Here is a 23,352-nt window from a genome sequence, read left to right as displayed (position 1 = left end):
ATTAAGGAATGTCAGTGTTGCCTCTGCAGGCTCAGCATGTGCACTAGTGCCTGCAGGGGTGGGGGGCTCTGCTCCAGCAAAACCCTGAAGTCTTTGCCTGTCCTGATGTAAACAGCCGAAAAAGTGGCCTGCTTGGAAGGGTGAAAATTACTGAGCAAAAGAAAATGTTCTGCTGAATAATACTGACAGAGAAAGGCCTGCCAGCCTGGAACTGCGAGCCAGGGCACTCATCCTGGGAACCAGAAACACCCTTGAGAAGTGCAACTGGCATCTTTGGAGTACAGCTGGGTACCTAGAAACCAGACACATCCTAAGATACTATCGATAAGCCCCAAAACAAGAAACTGTGACAGCAACTTATCATCTGAAAAAGTGAAAAAGGTCTGGGAAAATAAAATGGTTCTAAAAGAACAGAAAACAGCATCGTCTGTTGGCTGTTACAGGTGAAAAATCAAAATTAAGAGCATCTATGGCTGCTCAAGGTGGCAATGTCCTACACCCTCTTATGCCTCTATGATCTAAGAGGAACTTAATTTTTATCCAGCATGAAGCCTCTCTCTCTGACAACTTCCCATGCTGCACATGCTTTTCCTTTCCTAAACAGGTTGAATCCTGTTCAGACATTCTACGAGCACTTGGATGCTCACCAGGGATGCCTGGCTGACTCCAGGCTTGGTGAAGCAGATCATCTCCAAAGTGAGACTCTGTCTATTTATCATATTGGCCTCCCTTTGGGCCCAGTTTTGGGAGTTTGTCCTCCCACCTCTGCGACGGTTGGGTCCCCCTCTGGGATCAGTTTGTCCTCTCCTTTGGGATGGTTTGGCCCCTTCTGAAATCTGTCTAATTTACTTGATACCTGCCAGTACTATATACCTGTATAAGTAATCTATCATAAGTATATCTGCTGCTACACTGTTGATAAGTTGCTTCACTAATAATGTTTACAGTAACCTGTAGTAGCATATACCTACTTGGTTGTTACTATATAATTGGTTGATGCTATTATTAACTGCTGCCATACTAATGATTGATACTATACTATTGATTGTTGATCATCATTTGTAATACTTGATATATGCATATATTCACTTTATTAATCATAGGTATACTTGCTATTGGTGATTTTTGTGGTATTTGTGTTAATTTGTAATAAGGTAGAGAAATTTAGGGGATAAAAGTCTCCGTGTCCTTGTGTATTACAGAGTCCTACAAACCATGGTCACAATCTCTACACACCCGCAAGCCGGGTAGACCTTTAGGTCTTGACATATTCCCAGGCATGTGCTTAGTTTCCCTAAGTGTGCTCCATGATGCCACCGGGAATACAAGTGAACCTAAAGGTAAGCATGTGACAAAATGTTTTGTTGGATGTACATGAAGCTGTAAAAATCAATAGCATCCCACCAACAGACAGGATCGGGTAGGAGGTTCAAGGCAGGGAAAATGCACCCGCATTAATCAAATGGCTTGTCATCCACTAAAGATGTTTGAGAATAGACTGCTCTCTTCATTCAGATCTGTGGTGTTGCAGGGTTGGGCCACTGAGCACTCAGCTACTCAGAAAGCCAGCTGCAGCTGAAGAAGCAGCCGGGGATCTGAACACTTGTACCCCCAGAAGCTGGGGGAAAAGGGACTGTTCGCCAGTGCCGCCTGCTCCTCTCCAACATGGTGTTGGTTTGTCACTGCTAAATGTAGAGGCTCAGTAATGTAAAGCATTTAGGTGGTGTTGAGCAGAAAATATTTGGCAGCAGGCCTAGCCATGAAAAAAGCAAATTGGTGCGTACAAGTTAAATTAGTATTTACCAAGTTAAAGTTTAAAAATCTGAACTTCATGGTACATGAATTTATACATGAATTTTAGCTTCTCCAAACCAGTTTTGTTTTGATATATGTGGACATCAAGTACGTAATAAATATGGATAATATAGATGTATATGGATTTTTGGCAGAGTAACGACATTTTCTCATGCTCCTACCAGGAGTCATTTCTGTGGCTCACGAATATATGACTTGCAGTTCCAGCATGAAATCAATGGAGTTGTTAGTTACACATAGAACTACCTTGCTCTTCTAGGTTTCCTGCCCTACTTTCAGTTCACCTAATTAGCTCAAATTGCATCAACTACAATCTTGTTTAGTAAGACAAAGTACCTGCTGTATGTCTCTTCAGGCCCGCCTATGTACCTGCTGTGAATGTGTCTGCTCTAAAAAGCCAGTGAACTAAGAGCTGAAATGAAACCAAACCAAGAATGCTCTGTTTCATGAAGCTTCAGTTTACCCAAACATCTTCCCTCTAGTGGAAAACTATTGCAAAATGTCCTCTTGTCCTGGTTTGGGCTGGGACAGAGTTAATTGAGTAATGGAGAATGGAGACTAACAGTAGACTATTGTGGCCCGAATGAAGTCACGCCTCTGCTGCCAAAGGGATTGTGAAAAATGCATTAGAGATATCAGTTGTGGCGTACCACTTGGCTGCCTTTGACTCCGGTTCGTATTGAAGTTCTAGCATGTCTGGCATGGCAGCACTCAACAGCGGCATTTAGCAACAACTAAAACATCAGTGTGTTATCAACATTATCCTCACACTAAATCCAAAACACACTGTGCCAGCTGCTAACAAGAAAATTAACTCTATCCCAGCCAAAACCAGGACACCACTGCATTAGTTTGCAAGGTCTCTGCCACCATAAGACAGCCCTCCCTTACATAACCTTTTAAAAAATAAATGCATCCTGTCTTTAATGGTATTTCAGTCTGAGTTCATTAAGTTCATATTGTCTCTGAAGTCATTAACAGAAGACATTACAACAGGCAGGGTGGGAGTGGATTTACAGTTACTGTACTGCATTTGGAAATGGTAGGGACAAATTTTCACAGACTGTAATGGCAGAGTCACACATCCGAGACACTGCCTCTGCATGTCATCTTGCATATCTTGGAAGATATGACGCAAGTGGCGGTGGCAAAAGGCTTCAAATAAAAAAAATCTTTAATGACTGTGCTCAGGTAAAGATGAATGCAGCAGAAAATTTGATATGTGGTTGATACAATAAAATTTCCTCTCCAAGGCAACTTAGGCTGCAAGAAAGACTATTCTTAATCTGCCCACAGTATTATCTAGTCTTTGAGTCTTGCCTCCATAATCTAAATAATATTATTAATGTATTTGCAAATCTCACTTCTTTCATTTTATTTGGTGCTTACATTGTCTCAAGAGCTTTAATCTGATTTGGGAAATTTTTATTGTAACTGATGCCACCTTTAGAAAATCATTAGTCTCCTTATAGCTTAAAACAATAACTGAGTCTTTCCTGCTTTCTTATCTTCTGTTCCATCTTCTATGCAGATGGTGCCTTTTCTTGTGAAGGTTAAGTCAATATAATAGTTTTAAATATTTGTGGAAAACTGACCAATGACTTTTTTTCCTGCCTGTTATGTTAAAATAAAATTATTCTTTTAGTAGGTGCAAACGTCTCTTTTTCCAGAGAGTACTCTCTAAAGCTTTGTTCTGGGTTACAACAGAACAACAGGGCTCTGCATAGGTACAGACCCTTCTGGAGCAGAGCCACATTCGGAGTCAGAAGTAACTGATTTTAGTGTTCATTTCATTTTCCAGGTATCCACTCAGGCTTGTTACCATAGAATATAAGCTAAATATGAAATATCTGAGAGATTTTTATACGGGTAGTCTGTTAAATGCACATGCACATGCTCAAGCAGTTGAACCATCTCACTGTAATCTAGGAGTACATTCTTCAGTTAAATATGTACAAATGTCTGCCAGATCAGACTGTAGATCTGATCCTGTGCTGCTGACGTGAATGCTAAATCTCCCATTAAGTCAGGATTATTCCAGAAACGGTTTCATTCTAATTCTCAGTGAACAGGTAACCACAGGAGAATGGACAAATAGGAGGAAAAAACCCTCAACCATCTCCACATAACTGCCAAGGTTATACTGAACCCTCTGTAACAAGGCTGTGCCTTGCATTACTTGCATGACAGTGACTGGAAATGTCAGCTTTTGTACTGTATATTTGTTCTGTATATTGTATTTTATTTTCCCTGTAAGTGGAAGAAGTCTGTCGGGGCTCCCCAGTTTTCAGGAACAGTATAATTACTGAACTTTCCCGTATCACCTGTTTTCTAGGAGTGAAGATGACAGCGTGACACCAAGGAGCTACTGACTGCGTGCGGTTGGGCCACGTCCCGTTCAAACCCGGGGATCGGAGCCTCCCTGCTGGTACCAGACACACCGCAGTGAGGGCCGTGGACAGACAGAGAAGGTGCTGAAGCATCTGCAGCATGGTGAAACATAGGTGTGTAAGTCTCCACATTCATTACCCCACAGATCCAGTTCCCACTGGAGGCACCTAATCTCTCTTAATACTGCATTATTTGTCTTAGTTGCCCAGAGGGTGCAACTCTGCAAATGCCTAGAATTGCCTAGTACTGCTAGTCCTGAACATCTTGGACACCACAATTTGGCAAATATTTTACCTATCTGAGACCAAAAATCATACTGAGACTCTGTCCAGAAGTTCTCCCAGCATACTTCATCTGAAGTTCTGGAGGCACCAGGACCAGACTCTACAGAAAACACAGTTGTGGCCACCACCTCCTTTTGACATTTAAAGACCAGGATGTACTTTTATGGTCTTTTTTTTGCACTTCTTGAAGTTGCGTCACTCTGAAGGGGAAGAGAGGAGGGTATCCTAGCCTAAAGAAATCAGCACTCCAGTGAAGAGCACACTTACCTGAGAGAGGGAAAGAGGCTGTGATTTCTCTCTCTGCTTCCCATTGTTTGTACATTTTGTCTGTAATTCTTTAATTTAAAATGCATAGCAGTTCTTGGACCAGGAACTGGAACCAAAGAGTCTCCATTTCATGTCCAGGTGTGCAGTCTACCCAGCAAACTACACCCCTATAGTCTTTCTTGCTTGCTCTCTAGTCCAATGAACCTCAAATTCTTCTTTGGTAGTTAGGAGATTCTCCAAGAATGGAGGTCTGAGTCTTCTCTTCCAGAGAAGGGACTAAATGTGGATCCCTGTGACCTGTGAGCATGCTCTGCCTCCTGTACAAGGTAGGTGCCTTTGTCTATGGCCATGTGAAAAAAACATTTTCTGCTCCAGTACCACAGTAAGAACAGGAGAACCACAAAAAAACCTCCCACCCTGTACACTCCTACCTATCAGCCACTTTCAGCTCAAGAACTTACTGAGACAGATGTGTTTTATGTTTAACAACTCTCAGTGAATTTCATTTTACTGGCAACTTCAGTCTCCGCTACATCCTTTTTTGAGGTCTGGTTTTAAATTTCTGCTAGGAATAGGATTCGAGACACATTGTCATTCTTCAGCTTTGCCTACTGATTAATTTTAAGAACTTCCAGCTGAAGACCGCTCTGTTTTGAGGAACCCCTAGTTCTCCATGTTTATCGCATGGGAAAACTAAGCAATCAACTCTCTATTCTGGATTCCCAAGGAGACATAATCAACATGATTCCAGTTGAGGTGCATTGAAGATTGCAATGAAAACTTCAGGAAAAAGAAGAAATAAATACTAGTAACAGAGCCTGCTGAACTGGAGGAACTAACCTGAGCATAGAGTTGGGCTGGCGTTTCCTAAAATGTGAAGTATTAGGCTAAGTGGTTGGCAGGTACACAAGGGGCAGAAAGAAATAATTCTGATAGAGTCTACTAGCTATTAATTTTCCATGATATTTAAATAAAAGATAGGAGAAATTAACTGAACAGGAGTGCGCACTAGTGGAAAACATTTTCTCTCTTAATTGATTCAGTTGACTGAATAACAGTGTTTTTCAGTGTCAGATACACAAATGGCTGTTGATGGGAATCATTATGTCTGGGTCTGCACTTCCTTTCAGTGGAAACTGCTATTAAGACCTAAGTGCTTACAGAAGTAAAGCTTTTAACCTCCCCCTGCTACGACAGTTTATCATTATGCATTCCATTTCAACACAGTGAGCCGAACAAGGTGCACAGATGAAGTGGGATACAATTTACTTCTACACAGCTAATACATTGCTAATTACAACTGAATAAATATTGAAACAGGAATTTCTAATAACATTAACCATTACTCTCTTTTAAATGTGTTTTGCTGGAGGACTGTTCAGAACTGTAATAACAACTTCAGGTATAATGAAGCAGAAATAAAGCAAGTTTTTATTATTTTTAGCTTCAGTTGTGAGGTGAAAATAAATATTTTTTTTTTAGCTGTTTGCCTACAAGAGGCCAATGCAAACATCCAGTAATGTGGAGGTTTCTGCCATTAATAATAAATAAAGTCATCCTGATGAACTCATAGACCCGAATTAACTTTTTTTATTATTCTGGAGAAGTTACAGAAAATTGAAAATCTCTACAGAGGCTTTCTGTATGGCTATATAGAAAAACTATACAAACGTCACCCTGCCTGTTCATCATGAGAGCTGGAAAAGAATGACCATTCTATGTTGTCTGAAAAGCAGTTTTGTTACTTGGTGTGCAATGAGCCAATAATCACACACTCAGGAAAGACATTATTTATTTCATATTTGTGCAAAGATGGGTGCTAAGTGGTAATTCCACAAAGCTAGCACACCCTGCAGTTAAACAAGCAAGCAATTTATACAGTTTTAGATTCACCCACTTAGTTTCCAAAGTCCTTCCCCAAAATTGTTATTGGTAGTCACTTATCTGCCACCATTTCTATTGGGCTAAGGTTTTCTCCGCTTCTAATTAAACAACCTGCTGCTGTTGGCCTTCTCTGGCCAGCCCCTCTCCTACCTTCCCCAAGACCACACGCCCCATGCATTCCCCAGGTCGACACGTCTTCTCAGCTGGGCCTGTCTTCCTGCAGCCATTTGTCCTCAGCCAAGGTCCCCACTGCCAGAAACAGCATTTGGAGCTTTTCTCTTGTCCAAAGGGGAACTTGCAACTGAGGATAGCTGGAGGAAGGAGAGAGTAGCTGTCTTGCAACACACAGAGAAGTCATAGTAGAAGAGAGTTATATCATGCTGATCCACACTAGGGTAACTTGCTCATTTTAAGTCACCCTGACCTGTACTGAAAGCGCATTGCAGACACTCCAGGACATATCTCATCTTTTGCTACTCGCTGTTAGGAAGCAGAGTACCTTGGGGCCTGCCCAATAGCCTGTGCAGCTGCTCTTGGCAGTGTGCTAACGTTGGGCACGTTTCTGGACGGTGTGCTCTAGCAGGGCATCTCCAGACATATTACAGGGAGGGCAGGAAAGTCTTTTCCCGAGAACACTGTTGAGGCAACCCTTAACCAGCCACATTGACATAAATAGCGAACCTTTAGTCAGTAGTGCGTTGGCACTTAATATCTAGGCCACTACCTTCCCAGGCAAGGACACAAATGCAGAGAAACTTTTTATAGGATGCAGCACACAGACCTGTGAAATAATAAGGGCATGAGTTACCTACCCAAGCTTGAACAGGTTCTGACAACTATAGTCTCAATATGCTATATGGTATAGGGACAATGCAGACACAGCTGGTAAAGAGTCTTTACATCATCACAACACATTTGGAGGTGAAATACTGGGCTTGTGTTCTCCTTGGAAAAATAAAACAGTTACTTCTCAAATATCATAAAGAGCTGCTCATTTGTGTCTGGGTTTGTGATCCCAGGGGCTGTTGTATCTGCATATGCATGCTCGCCCAGAAGATTATCTGGCAGGTTTTAAAAAAAGGCTTCTAAAAGCCACGTCCTAATTTATGACAGCAAAAATCTAGGGAAATGACTACAGCCTTAAATGCAGTATAATCTGATCATTTGTATGGCTTTTATCTTATTTTAGAATTCAGATTCATGTTCTTCTGATAGATACCACAATCTTCAATATACTTACATCGGAAAGGAGGGAATGTTAATGCTGCCGACTCAAGTCCTGTTTCAAATTTCTTGTCAAGTCACAAAAACACAGAGCCCAAGACTTCAAAATTTTGTGGTATCATTCTTTTGAATAATTCTCAGATATGCTCTTAGTTGCATCCAACAATAACTACAGAGAGCAGAAGGAGGATGGGAGGGAGGAGTGGAAAAGGGAATCTGATCTGTAAAAAAAGAACCCTGGGCCTGCTGGTGTTTTCCTGGCTCCGGCTGCCATCTAGTGTTTTCTCAGGCACGGTGAGGTGTACGGCTTATTTTGAGTCTGCGTGAATCTTCTCCGAGACTGAACTCTGCCTGTGTACACAAGCAGGATAAATAGTACAGAACCACCTCTCCAAGGGACCGCAGACGAGGAAGATTTAACACAGCAAGTTGAGGAAGAGCTCCTATGAAATTAGTTCTCAAGTCTTTGAGGTAGCATCACTTCCTCTGAATTAACTGCTTTACATGGTTGTGGTCTTATGTGGCATTTATGTGTGGGCTCTACTGAGCTAAGGACAGACATAACAAAACATAAAACTTGGTCTTCCACGGCATAAAAAAGGGGTAGGCTTCTGTTCTTCTCTACTGCTGTGGTACAGTAGCTGCTGTTGCATTTTGGGCTTCTTTTTCCTTTCACTTAAATGGATGTATGGAAAGCCTGATTCCTAACTAAAGCAACACTGGTGGAGGGAGAATCCTCTCAGTGTAAAAAAATCATTGCTGCAGTTGTGCAAACCAAGAGTAAGTATGACACACAATGTATAAACTCGAGCTAATGTAACAGTCATCAACATAGGCTATAAGCTTCTGGAACAGGATGCACACCATTATTTTTTAGCATCTATTATTTTTAGCAACTTACTAGCTTGAATTATGCTAGGAAATTATTTCTGCTCTACTGTGGGAGATCTAATCCATCCTCCTCAAGCAGGTAAGAGTTTGTAGCTCTTTAATACAGTGGCATAATGTGCTCTCAGATGAGCGCGGCCCTCCAGTTTGTTTGTTCCGGATGTTGCACATGGCTTTGAAGTGTGTCAGATTTTGTTTGCCCTGTTGTTGCAGACAGCTGATAGTGGGCACAGAGGAAATTTCAGAAGTTCCTGCTGATCTTTGAGAAGCTGCGGATCTTTGTGTGAAGGTTGTACAAACCAGAGTGACGCGACAGAATACATTCACTGTCACTTTTGGTGCAGGACAAGCAGTAATCCAGAGATTGAATGGATTACGTTGTCCAGGAGATCTGGCTGACTCTGGCTCTGGCAGAGACTCTTGAGGTGTCACATCACTGACAATATATCCTTCTGATGCCTGGAGTTTGTGCAAACAAAGGAAGCCATGCCAACTGCTGTAGATCCTAAAACAATGTGCTGTTGGAAAGTTGCCTGTCAGTGCTTTAGCAACAGGATCAGACTTGTGAAGCAATTACTTCACTCACAGGTAATGAATAGAACTGAATTAGCAGCTGGCTTTGAGAGGATGGGAAGAAGCTCAGGAAAAGAGATGTCCCTTATTTAAATTGCTTCATACTGAGGTCACAGGTTATTGTTTTAGATCTAGTCAGAATGTCTAGTTCACACCTAGGCATTAGACTATGCAGAATTAAAACCATAGCTTTGGGTCACAGATATTATGAGGAATAATCCATATTTCATTGAGGGGTGGACAGCAGGGGGATTTCCTGCAGGCTGCTTAGCAGGGCTGGACAAGGGCCTGAAACCTTTTATGACTTTTTCTTCGGCAATATTTCATGGTCGGAAAAGCTCTGCAGGATTGAATCTACTGGAACACCCTGCTTTGAAGAAGCACAGCTTTGCAGGTTGTCATAGAAAACAATCACAAACTATCAGCAAATCAATAAATGAAGAGGGCTACTGAACAGGGATGATAGCCAGGATGGTAGACTAGGGCTACCTCCCCCTTTTCATACATATTAGTGTTAAAAATCAGTATTACCTATTTTGTAGTACTGATTTTTAGTCTGAGATGAAAACAATCAGTACCCTTCCTCTGAAGACCTTTCAGAATAGCAGTAGGCTGTGTTACAACTATAGTGATGAAGCTGACCATCTAGTCAAATTCTCAAAGTAAAGGTGAAGGGACTGGTTAAATTTGCCCATATGGCCCTTCATTTCCAGTAGTATTTCTTGGAATTTTCCACTTGCTCCAGTTGCTAATCTGACCACCTGATCTCCTTCTTGCACTTGGAAGTTTTGATTGTTCCTCACTCAGACTTGAGATTCAAACCACAGTAGAATTTGCCAGCTGAAGTCACGAGTTGTTCACTGAGAAGCTATGCAAGAAAGCTTCCTGTACACTGGACTGTTGATGTCCTCATGAGGAATATTCGTGACCTTAATTTGACAGTCTATCTGTTCAATCTGTGGTAACTGGTTTTCCTTTCTGATCGTCTTATGGTCTTGTAAATATGTAACTTTATCTTAAATTATATATAATAAAAATTTAAGATGTTTATCTGTGTCACTCCATCTTTCAAAGCAATAAAAACAGGTATTTTACTGTTTAGAACATTCAGGGACTACCACTCATATATAATCTCTCAAAATCATTTTGATTACACAGCAATCATGACTTCTCTGTTTTACCACAAAAAACATTTACTACAGAAATTTGCTAAAATTGCAGGCTAGCACAGAATAAAAAAGAAAATGCCTTTAAACTTAATAATTACATTTCGGTGTGCTTTGACATGATGAAAGAAGTGTCCACATATTAGATGAAGAGTTATCTGAGAAGATAATGCTTAGCAAAGCAGCAAACAACAGGGACTTCTGATCCCCCTGAAAGGGAGACCAAAATTAAAAAGAAAGCAGACAATTGATAAAAGCTGCCATTTATAGAGTAAAAAAAAATTAGGCTGGTCTTGAACGCAAATAGAGAGGGCCAAGATGGGAAATTCATATAAATTTTTCCTCAAGGAGCATTATTAGGAAAGCTAACTGTGAGAAAGCAACCAGCTGATGGGCCTACAAAACAAATCACAGGCAAGACAATCCGTAAAGTTTGGGCTCTGAGGTTGGAGATTACTAACACACCATGATCTCATTGGAAGGTGTTGGAATATTCACTCTAAAAACCTACTGCAGGTGTATACATAACCCCACTTACCTAAAAGCACAACAGTTTATGATCTATCTACATCAGAGGCCAAGAAGAGAAAGTGATCAACTCAGAGACTAAGTTTGAAGCCCTCAAATCCAGCTTGTTGGGACCCAGCATTGTACTCTGATGAATGTTAAGAAAGGAAGGACATCTGAAGCCACTGCTGCTAAAGCATATTTATTTTGAATGTGTTCTCCCATCTCATATATTTTTTACACATGTCTCCATTTCACAAATAAATCAGTTTAAAAAAGTTATGCAGAATTTGTTATACAAAAGCCACAGAAATGGTACAATAGACATACTTCTCAAGAAATAATGATCTCACATCACTTACAGCAGTAAAGTTACAGTGAAATGCTCAAAAGGTTTCCATCCTTGTCAATGGGAATTTAAAAAGTAAAATTAATCTAAGTCTGGCTTTTTGACAAAACCTTTAAATAGCAGGCTGATCTCATTAACGTTAATCATCTGGCATTAGATACAAATTCAAATTAATATTTCTGCAAAATCTGCAAAAATCAACTAATATAAAAGACTGAAATGTATAATAAGACATCTGTTGAAACTTCAAGACAGAAAACACCATTTTCCAAAATAAAAATAGTGGTACAGCAGTACAAAAAGTCAGGTTTTCCAAAGCATTGCTGTGTCTTGACTGGACCACCAATGAGACAACTTTCTTTCAGAAACTTTAGACACGGAAAAATCAGTCTAAAAAACTGATCCAAGTTAAATCTTTTTTTTAAAGTGCATTAATTATTTGAACAGTACACTGATACTTTTTACAATCTTAAATAAAAAAAATTCAAAGAACAAGTATAGTTTTCAAAGTTTAGAACAACTGACACCAAGAATGAAATTACGAATATTTGCTAGATTTACAAACCCTTTAGGTTTAGATATGTATCTTCTTTTGTGCCTGTACACTCTATAACACAATGGAAACCTGATCCTGGCTGGTCACTGCTTTCATAACTTACAGAAAATTATGTAAAAAATTTGGACTACAGGCTTATTTTTTTTCCAGCTGAGTTACTGAAAACTCTCTTGGATTTTAATGATTCCTTAGACTTTGAAACACACTCATCCGTGGAAAAACCCAAGCAAAATTAACAGGAACTATAACTGCCAAGAATAAGATAGAGGACCTAGTATCAGCTGATTCCAATGGTCAAATGCAAATCATACTTCATCTTAATTTAAAGTAAATCCATTTAGTGATAGAAGGTGTGCTCAGAACTTATTTCTGGGAGATGCACATATTTTCTGGCACAGTAACTATTATTTTTGCAACTGTAATGAATTTGCAAGCGTACTGGCCACATAAAAGGCTAAAGAAGAGATTGTGTTTATCTACCATAAGAAAGGAAGAACGATGACTACAAGAACAATGACAGCTAAGTAATAAAGGCTTTAAAGTAGAGCCAAAACTACAAGCAACTAAAAAAAGGTTGGAAATGTGTGAACTACCTCTACAAAAACCGTAACAAGGTAAGGAAATGGATACACTGATGACACTGAAGAAAACAACAGATGAGAGAGAGAAAGACTGGATAAACAGTAATGCCTTCATCTTTTTGGGTTCAGGATTAGATGTGATGATGTGGTGTTAAGACAGTGAATTCTGTTTTGTCACTTACAGAACTAGAGGGTTTTATTTATCTATACATCAAAGAGTCTCTTGCTATGCCTTCCAGTGTAGTATAAAACTTGAAAATATTAGTTGTATATATTTGCTTCTTTATGTAATCAAGATGTTAAATAAAATACTTAACAGTAAAGGCTTACTTACAATGTTCGTCCAATCTCAAAACACAACTTAGCATTCACACCAGTATTAAAAGGCTACCATCTATCTTATTATCAGATTCAAGGTGTAGAACAACCACCACATGGGAGTATGAGACAACATTTATATAATTACATTTAAGGTGTAGTTTTGGTATTCAATTAGTTGCATCATCCCTTTTCAGAGGAATTACTTGAAGTGCTTTGGCTATTCTCTCTCCTATAGCTCGACTACTTGCTGCAATTATTCTTCGAGACATCAAATCAAATGGTCCACCTAGAAATCAAAGCAAGCAAAGTAATTAGCTTGTATCTGGAGAAAATGAAAAGTTGGTAAGAAAATGAGCATTGAAAAAATCAAGTGTAATTGGTATATTACTATTTAGGACCAAGGTTTGCCCCTGGATAAAAATGCATTTAACACAATAGGTATCTCATACAAGCTACATTTAAATTCTGTTCAGTGTATGTTTACTGTCTTTTTTCACTCTTCCAGGTGCTCAGCCAAGGGAGTAAAGGTTGTCTTGTAGCTTAAGAACATACAATTGACTCTCTATTAACTGGACGGGAACTCTGTTCAGTAGTGGCAATTTGGAAAGAGGATTGAAAAACCTCTTTGCCTTCTCATTTCAGCTATGTTTTGCTCCCAATTAGCTATTTAAAAGGACAAAAGAGTATCATGCATGCCCGCATACTTACCTGATACATCTAGCAGTACTCCACCTGCTTCAGTAATAATGATTCCAGCCCCTGCCATATCCCAGCAGTGAATCCCCATTTCATAATAGGCATCAGCTCCACCCGTTGCCACAAGGCACATGTTCACAGCTGCTGTACCAACGGCTCTAATCCTAAAGGAGGCATATTTGTTTATTTAATTGAGAACAGTTTGCAATAAAGTCAAGATGTCTGTGTACCCTGCACAGAGAACACAGAAGCATCATACGCAAAGTGAACTGAGTGAGAGAAAATGTGACGGAATGCTGCAGCAAAACAAACAAAAAGTTTGGAATGAAGTTTTGCTCAAGTAGCTTGAAGAGCTCTCCAAATATAGCAAATTTCCAGAAATTACATTTATGAATTCTCTTAAACAATTTTGGTTTAGAGTGAAAACACCTCTCAAAAAAACTTTTTAACCTAAAACATATTATGGAAGATATCTACCCATGAAACAGTAACAGATACTCTACTTCACTTTTTGAATACAAGAATTCAAGTAGAGTGTACACTGTTCTCAGCGTTGAAAAAACAGTTACTTCAGTTTCTCTGGTGATGCTCAGTAAGCATCACTGACTTGAAAAACACCCTAACAGCAGTAATCACAAAAAATAAATTACACAGCATAAATTTGGTCTGGGTAATTTCATCAAAACCCTTGTGTTACAAATTCCAGTTTCTTTTGGAAATGTTGATGCACTTAGTCAGTAAGTGTGACTTGTACAAATAATTGCAGTTATTTCAATTATCAGTAAAACGTACGTTAAATTGTAACCCATAGCAGCTAAGTTACTGCAAGAAGCAACTTAAATCAACTCCAATCTCAATCTATTTTTTACAAATAAAATACCAAAGTTCAACCAACAACATACCTAAAGTGTATTCCCCACTTACAATTTAGCATATATTCTTTAATGACATCAGAAGACTTTTTGAAAGTAGAAAAAACCCCTACATGTTAAGTGTCTAAACAAGAATCTTGAGAATCTCAGCGTAAAACTACAACCCCTTTTAGATCAGAAACGTGAGTAGGGTTGAGTAACAAAAAAATGTCTACTGAAACCACATTTAGACGTAAAATGGTTTGCAGAAATGTAGGCTTTAGCTTATCTGGAGGAGAGGAAGCAGGGAACGTAACCAAAATAAGAGCAGTTTATGGGCAATTTCAACTACTTGGACAAATTCAAAAAAACTGTACGGTGTTGAAAGAGGAAAGGGACATCTGCTCTTGTCTTCCGATATATATAAAAAAACTGAATTATTTTCATTAATACAGAGTAAGGAAACTAAGAAATGTAATATAGCTTCTGTTTTTCCAGTTTTACTCCTTGTGTGTTTCTGGGGGAAAAAAAAAATCAGAAAGGCACAAAATTGTATTTCATTTGTTTAACTAGTAAATACAATACTTTTTAGTCCTACAAAACCAAAAATGCTTTGCTTCCCAATACTGATTTTTAGGGTTCTCTTATGTATGTCCCAGCTTGAAAAAGTTACAACACACTTAAGAGTTTCTCTGCAGAAGCTACAAGACAAAAACATTTAAATCATATTTCACATTTAAGGTGTCAAATGTAATGCAACCAGTCCTTCCTAAAAAGTATCATATTTACATATTTACAATATTAACACTACTAGTAAATATAAAAAATAGGAATTATCTTACCCATGAATAGGAATACTGAGAAGTCTTTCCATGTTAGCAAGAATTATTTTTACAGTCTCTGGATCACGATTTGATCCCAATTCTGTTACTAAAAGGGACTTTGTAATGTCTGAAAAAAACCCAAAACCTCACTTTTCCAACAGTACAGCTTATATAAGAACAGTAATTAGCAGAGTTTACTTCATTGCTTTCTTACAAGACTGAATAAAAGTATTTTAATACAAATATTACATATATTGAATGTCTAAAAATCTGTTCTTACATGGAAAATGGCAGGAAAAAATAAAAATGAAGTGAACAAAGCATGATCTGGTTCAATTATGCATATACATTAACCGATGTCATTAGTAATTAAATTCTATTGCTATAAAAATTAGAACAGTCCTCATATCTTTAAAGGTCCAGCTTTAAGTGTGGATTTTACTTTACATAGGGTAGTAAGTATACAAGAGTGATACTGATTTAAAACACTACTTCACACCTGGAAGAAGTTGAATTGTTTGGTAGGTTTGTTACATACTCTAAAGAACAATCACAGACTGATCACAGATATACAGGGAATTAAAAACAAACAAAAACCCAGAACACAGACACACAGGGAGTAAAATCTTCAATTGCCGAGTCCTGATTTTGCAAAGATCACAAGCATGTTTTACATGCATCAAAGAGAACATAAAAGCTGTTTCTCAAAACTGAACAAACCATGGCCAAAAAAAGCCTGTCTTTGCAAAACAAAACTATGAGCTAAGAAACAGGAACATATCCAGGTCTAAAACTGTTGATGCCTCGTTTGCAAAATAAATGTCATTACTAGAAACAAGCTACTCAGTTCAGCTTACCTTCTTGGCCTGATACTTGAAGTTTTTGACCATTGCAAAATGCACCTTTTCCTTTTCTGGCAGTATACATCTTGTCTTCTATACAACTGTAGACAATTCCAAACTCTATCTGTAAGAAAAAGTAAAGATACCTTGAGGTTTTTTTCCCTTTCTTCCTATTTACTGTGAAAATGCAGATCTTAGCTATAGCTAGCAACAAGGAATTAAGTTGGTTTTGATTGATTAGATATTAAGTAATAAAAAGTATACCTTTTTGTTTACAACAAAGCCAATTGAAACTGCCACAAATGGAAACCTACAAAACAAAATATTTTACTGATTTATAGTGAGATACTAGGCTTCTTTCATTACCAAGCTTACTCTCAATAAAAACAATGTTCAGTTAAATGTAATGTATATTTCAAAAAGAAACTTGGACTATATAGGAAATGTTAGTTTTCTGAACTTGCACAATTTACTATGAAAACAGACCCAACACCACCAATTACCATTTAAAATACAAACTTTTTCCACCCACTGAAACTAAGCCTGTTACAGCTTAGGGACTGTCATCCCAGTTACAACTGTTACTAGCTTAGGGACTGTCACTTTATAGCCAAAGAATACAAGCAAGCCTCTATACTACTAACCTTTCTCAGAAGGAACAAGCTGGCCAAAATGGTCTCACCAAAAGCAGCAAGTCACCTCTCCCCCCACCTCCACTTTCTCCACCAAAGCAATGAGAAAGACAGATACTGAAGTGAGAAGGAAGAATGCAGGGGGAAGAGTGAAGGCAGTGGGAATCTATAGGACATGGTGGGCTGCGTCTCAGTCAAGTTTCTAACAAACAACCAATTAATTTTTTTTATTATTATTTTTTACTCTTGAAAATTTGCAGTTCCGAAACATATGCTTTAATTGCTATCGGAAAAAAATATAGACTTTTAAGTCTGTAAACCCAGAATAATGGGTTCTTTTCTTACAGCTTTTTGAACATGTTATTTAGCAGGATTCAGCAGCTGTTTAAAGCTGTGGCACACATCGCAGCAGTCATTTCAAAATTGGAATCACGTGCACTCAGAAAAGCTCATCAGGGCCAAAATCTGTCATGTTTGAAAGACAGAAGGAATAGGCAATAGGCAGTCAGCATTACACTGAAAGTCTCCTCCTCGTCCTGGTGTAAAATACCACTAGACAATTACCGGTGATATTCTGCTTGCTTTCATGGTAGTGGCTCCTAGATCTCAATGAATTTGAAGTTTCTTAGAAATCAGCACTTGGAGCTGTTATCACCTCTCTGAAGATGCTGCAACTCCTAATTCTGAGTCCTGTTGCTTTACTGTTAAAATCTGCCCACCTATCTTTGGCACCTGTGCCAAAAGCCGCTGATCCCTCCTATATAGTACAGGCCTCTCATGTAACAACTGCTGTTGGTTATACAGTGACACTATTATAATACTTACAGAAATACTAAAATGATTACAAAAACTGCCCAATGGCTCTCAATAAATGCAAATAGCAATTTGTAACTATTAACAAATCCATAATATCTCTTTTAAAGCAATTTAAAAGTGAAAAAACCTTACTTTCATGGAACTGGAGAAAGAAAAAAGGTAATCAGTTGAAGTTGCTAACATAAAAAAATGAAAGGTGGACCTGTGTACGAAGTTGGTAGTTCCATCAATAGGGTCTATAATCCATGTGGGGTTATCTGTCAAAATGCTGCCCTCTCCAGCTGCAACAGATTCTTCTCCGATGAAGCTGGAGTAGCAAAGACATTTAAAAGATACAAAGAAACTGTTTAAAATATCTGAATTACAACACTGTCCTTGAAATTGAAATTTTTAAAGTGACATGCAGGTTTTTGTACCACCAGTGATCATATGTAAAAAGCTGAGAAATACACAATTTCTCTAGAAAGTACCAATCATATCTGACCAAGCTTGCATCAATATTTATGATGTCAAAGATAAGCACAGCATGTGGGGAAAAGAACTTTACGTTTTAATATCCATTACTGGAATTTAGCATTCAGAACATTTCAGTTTTCATCATTTTTTCCAGTGACAGCATCATCAAATTTTGGTCAGAATACTTGTAGCTATTTACGCCTTTCAGTTTATTTGTGCTATAAAGCACTACTTTTTAGCTTGTGTTTTAACCGAAGAAAGCCTTTGTGGTCATATGCATCTAGTTAGACCACTGCAGTAACTGTTAAATTTGCAGTCTGATTTCAACCCAAATATGACAGAAAGCTGTCAGTCTCAAAACTGTTTAGTTTTACAGGCATTACAAAATGGTAACACAGTAAAGGGATGAAGTCTCAAGTTTAATACAGTTTCCTTAAAGTGGGTTTGCTAATTTTTCTTGCATTTTCTTGGAGATTTTCTTATTGTAGCTATATATGTGAAGCGTAACAAATATGTATACAATTGTAACAACTGAGGTGATGCTAAATGTCAGTAGCCTAACTAAAGTAGTGTGAGCACACAGACTTGTGGAATGACCCTGAAATAACAGTTTCAGGTGTCAAAATGGGAAAGTTCCATGTAAGTAAAAGTAAGTAAAATACATACAATTCATGCTTCAAGAATAGATTTATTTTGGGGGGAGGAGGGGCACGGGGAGGAAAAAAAAAAGGAAAGAGCAATATAAAAAAATAAATCAGTATTTTGTATGACAGACTTTCAGTTATGTAGAATCAGAAGATCCTGTCTTCTTTTAAGGATGTTTGACGTTCTTAAGTTGTATGAGACTTGCCAAAGGCACACCCAGTACCACGCGACCCATCCAGCACAGACAGCGAAGGCATGCTAGTTTCAACAGCCAACAGCATACAAGAAATTTGGATTCTAGGTATTTTGGGGCCACCTTTGATTCTCCAACACAAATAACCAAGAAGTTATTTACAGCTGGCTCAACTGGAAGCGACTTTCAGTATAAGTCTTAAGCAAGGCTAAACTCACGTCAGTAGACCCTGGGGACACCTTGTTTTGTTACTATAGCCCTGGGCAAAACTTCAACCCGCTACTACTCTAAAATACTTAATATATAGAGGGTAAGAGAGAATTCTGTAACTTTCCAGCATGCCAATTGTAATGAAATTTTACCAAGCAAAATCATAAACTTTCCATTTTCTTCTTCGAGTCACCTCTCCCCTTCTTTTATCAAAAGTGCATTGATAAGAAGCCATACCTGTGAGAAGGATACTTTTCTTTTATCAAAGAAATAATGAAGTTTTCTACTTTTTGATCAGTTTCTGTCACTAGATCTACTGGTGAACTTTTAGTCATAACAGATACTTCTCCTTTGAGTGCTCCACGGATTATCTGTTAACAAAATTAAATAAAAAAAAAGAAAAAAGAAAAAAGGTTTCTCCATTAACAGTATGGAAAATATTAGTTTCCCCAAAAATCTGAGCATCATTTTTACTGTCATTTTCTATACTGCACATACAAAACACGAACACAAGCAGTGACAAAACCTGGATTTAACTGCAGGAGCTGGGGCTTACCCTTGCATCTATCTATCTATCTATCTGTCTCCCCACTCAGCACAAACTTTTTACATGACCTTAAATCCAAGTACTACAAGAAAATCCACTGGTACATGAAACTGAGCTCTATTTTGTTAGGACAAGTTTTTGATTTATAAATTTAAATACCAGAGTTGAATGAAACACTTAAGACTGAGCTTAAGTCAGCTATTTTTAGCCAGACCCTGCATTTATGATCTTAAAACTATCAGAATCAGCTTAAGCAACAATCCATGCCTCACAGCCCACAAGATTATTTTACTATAATTTAGAAAGATTTTCTGAGGGAAGACTTTAATGAGGTCATTGCAGGGACAATGTTCTGCAGATTCTGCAGCTCCAGGGGACTGAATTAGTACATGTGCCATCTTGTCTGTCTGCAATAGCATTCAAATGTACCAAGCAGAACTACCAAGAACTGAACATTTGGTAACCATTCTCATGCTAAGGCTCTGTTTGCCAAGAAGTGCAAACTCTTTCTTGTTCTAAGCCATCTTAGATCACAAATGTGCAAAGTATCGCCACTGCAAGGGATGCTTCTTATTTATAGAAGTAAAGCCGTCTTCATGAAAAGAATTTGATACGGTATCTTGTGCCAACAACAAGCCACTGTACAAAGTTGATTGAGGTGTTCACAGGAAAGACTGTCAACACTTTTCAGGTGGTAAAATAGTAAGGTAGACAGGTGCAGTTTAAGGGGAAAAACAGAGATGCTCCTTGTTTACCACAATTCAGAATTTTTTTTTTTTTTTTTTAATAAAATTTAAGGAACAAAAGATACTGCTTAGTCTTTAACCAGACTCTGGTCCAAAAAAAAAGTGCAAGGCTGTTTTCTTAAATTAACCAAGCCGTAAACATGAAAGACACTCCGATCTTGAACATCACTGAACGATTCTGCTAATTTATGTTTTTGACAAAATAATCCTCAGAAGAATATCCAACACCAAACTCCTTCAGAAGCTATATACATACTAGACTCAATAAATAATGTTATTATTTATAATAGTTTATACTTACCTCCCCAGCTTTTCTTGCTAAAGCAACTGCATAATCCATACATTCTTGCCAAGGGTCTGCCATCTTTTCTTAGATATACAGCCTATGAAAATGAGAGATTAATACAAAAAAAAATACGGCTATTTTTTTTTTTACAAATTCTAATTTTCTACTCCCCCCTGTTCTGGACTGTACTGTTTTCTCCTTGTTCAAACATGGAAGCTTGTCCTATCCTTTCTCTGAAAAAAACTCCACCCCCCCACTTAAAAAGCATTAAAACCTTAGACTAAGTTACCAGATTTTTTCCCCACATTTTGTGATTATCAAAAAGGCATAACATAAAACATTAACAAGTACAGAGCCTCAGTCTTGAAAGATACATGCATATACAAGATTCCATGTTTAGACGCTGACCTCAATGTACATAAAGGCTGTGAAAAGCAATAGTGTGGCTACACACAAGCACATTCTCAAATACAGTGTACGGCTCAGGGCCTTTTTGCTTAGAAATACTAGAATCTTCACTGTAATTTATTGCAGAAGACTGCTGACATACAGCTTAATCTATTTTTAAGTATGGTTTAAATGACTTTGAATATCTTAAATTAGAAGATTAGAAGCTCAAACCCAAAATCTATCCTTTCTGTATTTTAGTGCTCCATGCTTTGTTCTAGGGGTTTATTCCAAACACAAATATGAAACGGTTTTGATTCTACATGAGAAAGTTACAAGATCCCACAGTCATTTAAAAGCGTCTTCTATATTCTTAAGTATTATGAAGCAATAAAAGATGCATTATTTCCTATGCAACTCTACTTTCATGAGCAATGTAAAATACAAATCAGCATATCATACATTATTTCTGATACACCCCCAACAGACCACAAACTCATTCAGTCACGCAACAGTATTCTGAATTTTGGAAGTCTGTTTCATTTTTGAGCTCCAGCCCTTTAAGAAGCCTTCTGGGTATTTCCTACTTAAGTCATTCAGTTTTTAAGTGATGACCCGGGTGATGGTTTTGTAACACTTGCAGATTCACAAAGATTAGATAAACGATCATAAAAAATCCAGCACTGGAACAGCATAAAAAACACTGTGCAATTAACATGATCCACGAGTCCCCAGTCCAATCATGCTGATCTAATGGTCCTTGCCTCTTTCATCCTTGGTCCTAAACAGATAGATGGCTAGAAAAGCTAGGTAAAATGCAAAGGATATGATGCTTCAATTACGTTGATAACGTTCTTTACTTATCATAGCCTTTAAAGCATAGGTTGTGTTATATAAACGCAGAATTAATTTGTCAGGACACAGAACTGGGTACCATAGCACTAGATAAAGTTACTCTGTTATCCATAAAAGACTGGTAGTACTAGAGGAACCTTAAGTACACTGACATCCAGTTCAACGGCACAGACTCATATAGCAGAGGAAAAAAATCATTTACATTTCACCAAAACCTTAACTCCAGAACACGTATTCTACTTAAATACCAGCGCCTACATTGGAAGTGTCCTACATGGAAGAAGTGTCTTTTTTTCCCCAACTTAGTTCTGTCCTCTCTGGATGCCCCGAAACGAGTTTGTCCCACAAACTAGGTCGCGCATTCAGAATAGAGGTTTGGACCCCGGGCTGGAAGGGCTGACGGGCGGCCCACACTGCCCGGCCGGGGTGAGAGCACCTCCCGCCCCGCCCCGCCCCGCCCCGCCCCGCGGCAGGGCCACACAGCCCCCGGGGCAGCAGCACATCCCCCTCACGGCATCCCGAAATGGCGGCTGAGGGAGGGAGGAAGAAGAGGCTCACCCCTGCCGCCTTCCACCACCGTCACCTCCACCACCACCGCCGCTCCCGCTGAGGCGCGCAGCCGCGCCAGTGCGCAGGCGCCAGGGGCGAAGCCGTTAACCCCGCCTCCTCCTCCCGGTGCTCTGTGGCTGCCGCTGCGCCTGCGCGGTGTGTGTGGTGGGGGGGGGGGAAGGGGCGTGGGGAGGTAAGAGCGGTCGTCGGGCGCCGTCAAAATAACAGTTAAGGTGTTGAAATTAGCCTTTCACGTGGACTTCTGCTTAATAATCGGACGTGGCAGGATGAAGGTACCGTAAGTGCTCTCTCGTGGAGCACGGGATTGGCGTTTACCTGGGCTTTTCGGTGCTGAAGGCGCCACTGTTGAAAACGAGACTGCTTTATTCAGTGTGTGGAAAAAAGTATGAAGGGCCGTGAAAAAGGAAGATGAAAGTAAGTGTAACAGCCCCCTCGAAGTAAAACAGCATTTCGTCAATTCAGGTTACAGTGCTTAAAAAAGAGTAAACCGATCACGTTTCTTACAGATGTGGTTCTTCTCCATTAACGTCTTGATTTTTCCCTCAGAAACGCAACACCCGTGAAACAGCTTCCTTTGCCCCCTCACTAGCTCCTCCTGCTGTCAGTTCTGCTAATTAGAATAATACCAAATCAGTAACCAGAGAGAACTGGTATTTTTAAAATATACAGTAAACACATTTTCCAGAAAACTCCCTAGCTTTCAAACAAAGATTTTTGAAAATAATTGGCAGTTCGAATGATGTATTTGCAAGATTACTATAACTAAAGTTATACAGAGGGGAAAAAAGCTTTCCTTTCCAAGACTGACTGATACCAGTTCCATTGTTTTTCTGTGGTCTTTTGACCCTATTGTCTTTCATCAAGTAAAGGTAAAACATTGAGGTGTTGTATTGTAGTCACAAATTGCAACTGATATAATTTACTGTCATCTGTAAAATGATAATCTACTCTAAACAGGACAAGGGTTGTAGTTTGCTTTATGACTTAAAA

The 23,352-nt window shown here is 38.8% G+C and overlaps 1 protein-coding gene across 3 annotated transcripts; it reads right to left on the bottom strand.

Moving 5' to 3' along the window:
* Positions 1 to 11,185: 11,185 nt before the first annotated feature.
* IMPA1 (inositol monophosphatase 1) lies at positions 11,186 to 22,406 on the bottom strand. Of its 3 annotated transcripts, none has more exons than XM_030011123.2 (9): positions 22,351 to 22,406; positions 20,566 to 20,647; positions 19,209 to 19,342; positions 17,670 to 17,774; positions 16,284 to 16,329; positions 16,035 to 16,143; positions 15,196 to 15,304; positions 13,515 to 13,666; positions 11,186 to 13,092 (listed from the first exon to the last, which is right to left on the bottom strand). In XM_030011123.2, the coding sequence occupies exons 2-9, from the start codon at positions 20,626 to 20,628 to the stop codon at positions 12,974 to 12,976; spliced, it is 837 nt and encodes a 278-aa protein (XP_029866983.1). In that variant the 5' UTR covers positions 20,629 to 20,647; positions 22,351 to 22,406; the 3' UTR covers positions 11,186 to 12,973. The 3 variants fall into 3 exon arrangements, with proteins under 3 accessions (XP_029866983.1, XP_029866982.1, XP_029866984.1); XM_030011122.2 differs by lacking the exon at positions 22,351 to 22,406 and adding an exon at positions 22,051 to 22,300; XM_030011124.2 differs by lacking the exon at positions 22,351 to 22,406 and adding an exon at positions 22,067 to 22,300.
* Between the last annotated feature and the right edge of the window lie 946 nt (positions 22,407 to 23,352).

This window comes from Aquila chrysaetos, chromosome 4 (assembly GCF_900496995.4).
Source record: "Aquila chrysaetos chrysaetos chromosome 4, bAquChr1.4, whole genome shotgun sequence".
Taxonomy (NCBI): domain Eukaryota; kingdom Metazoa; phylum Chordata; class Aves; order Accipitriformes; family Accipitridae; genus Aquila; species Aquila chrysaetos.
The sequence above is the reverse complement of the archived record's forward strand: the minus strand, read 5'-3'. Positions and strand labels throughout refer to the sequence as shown.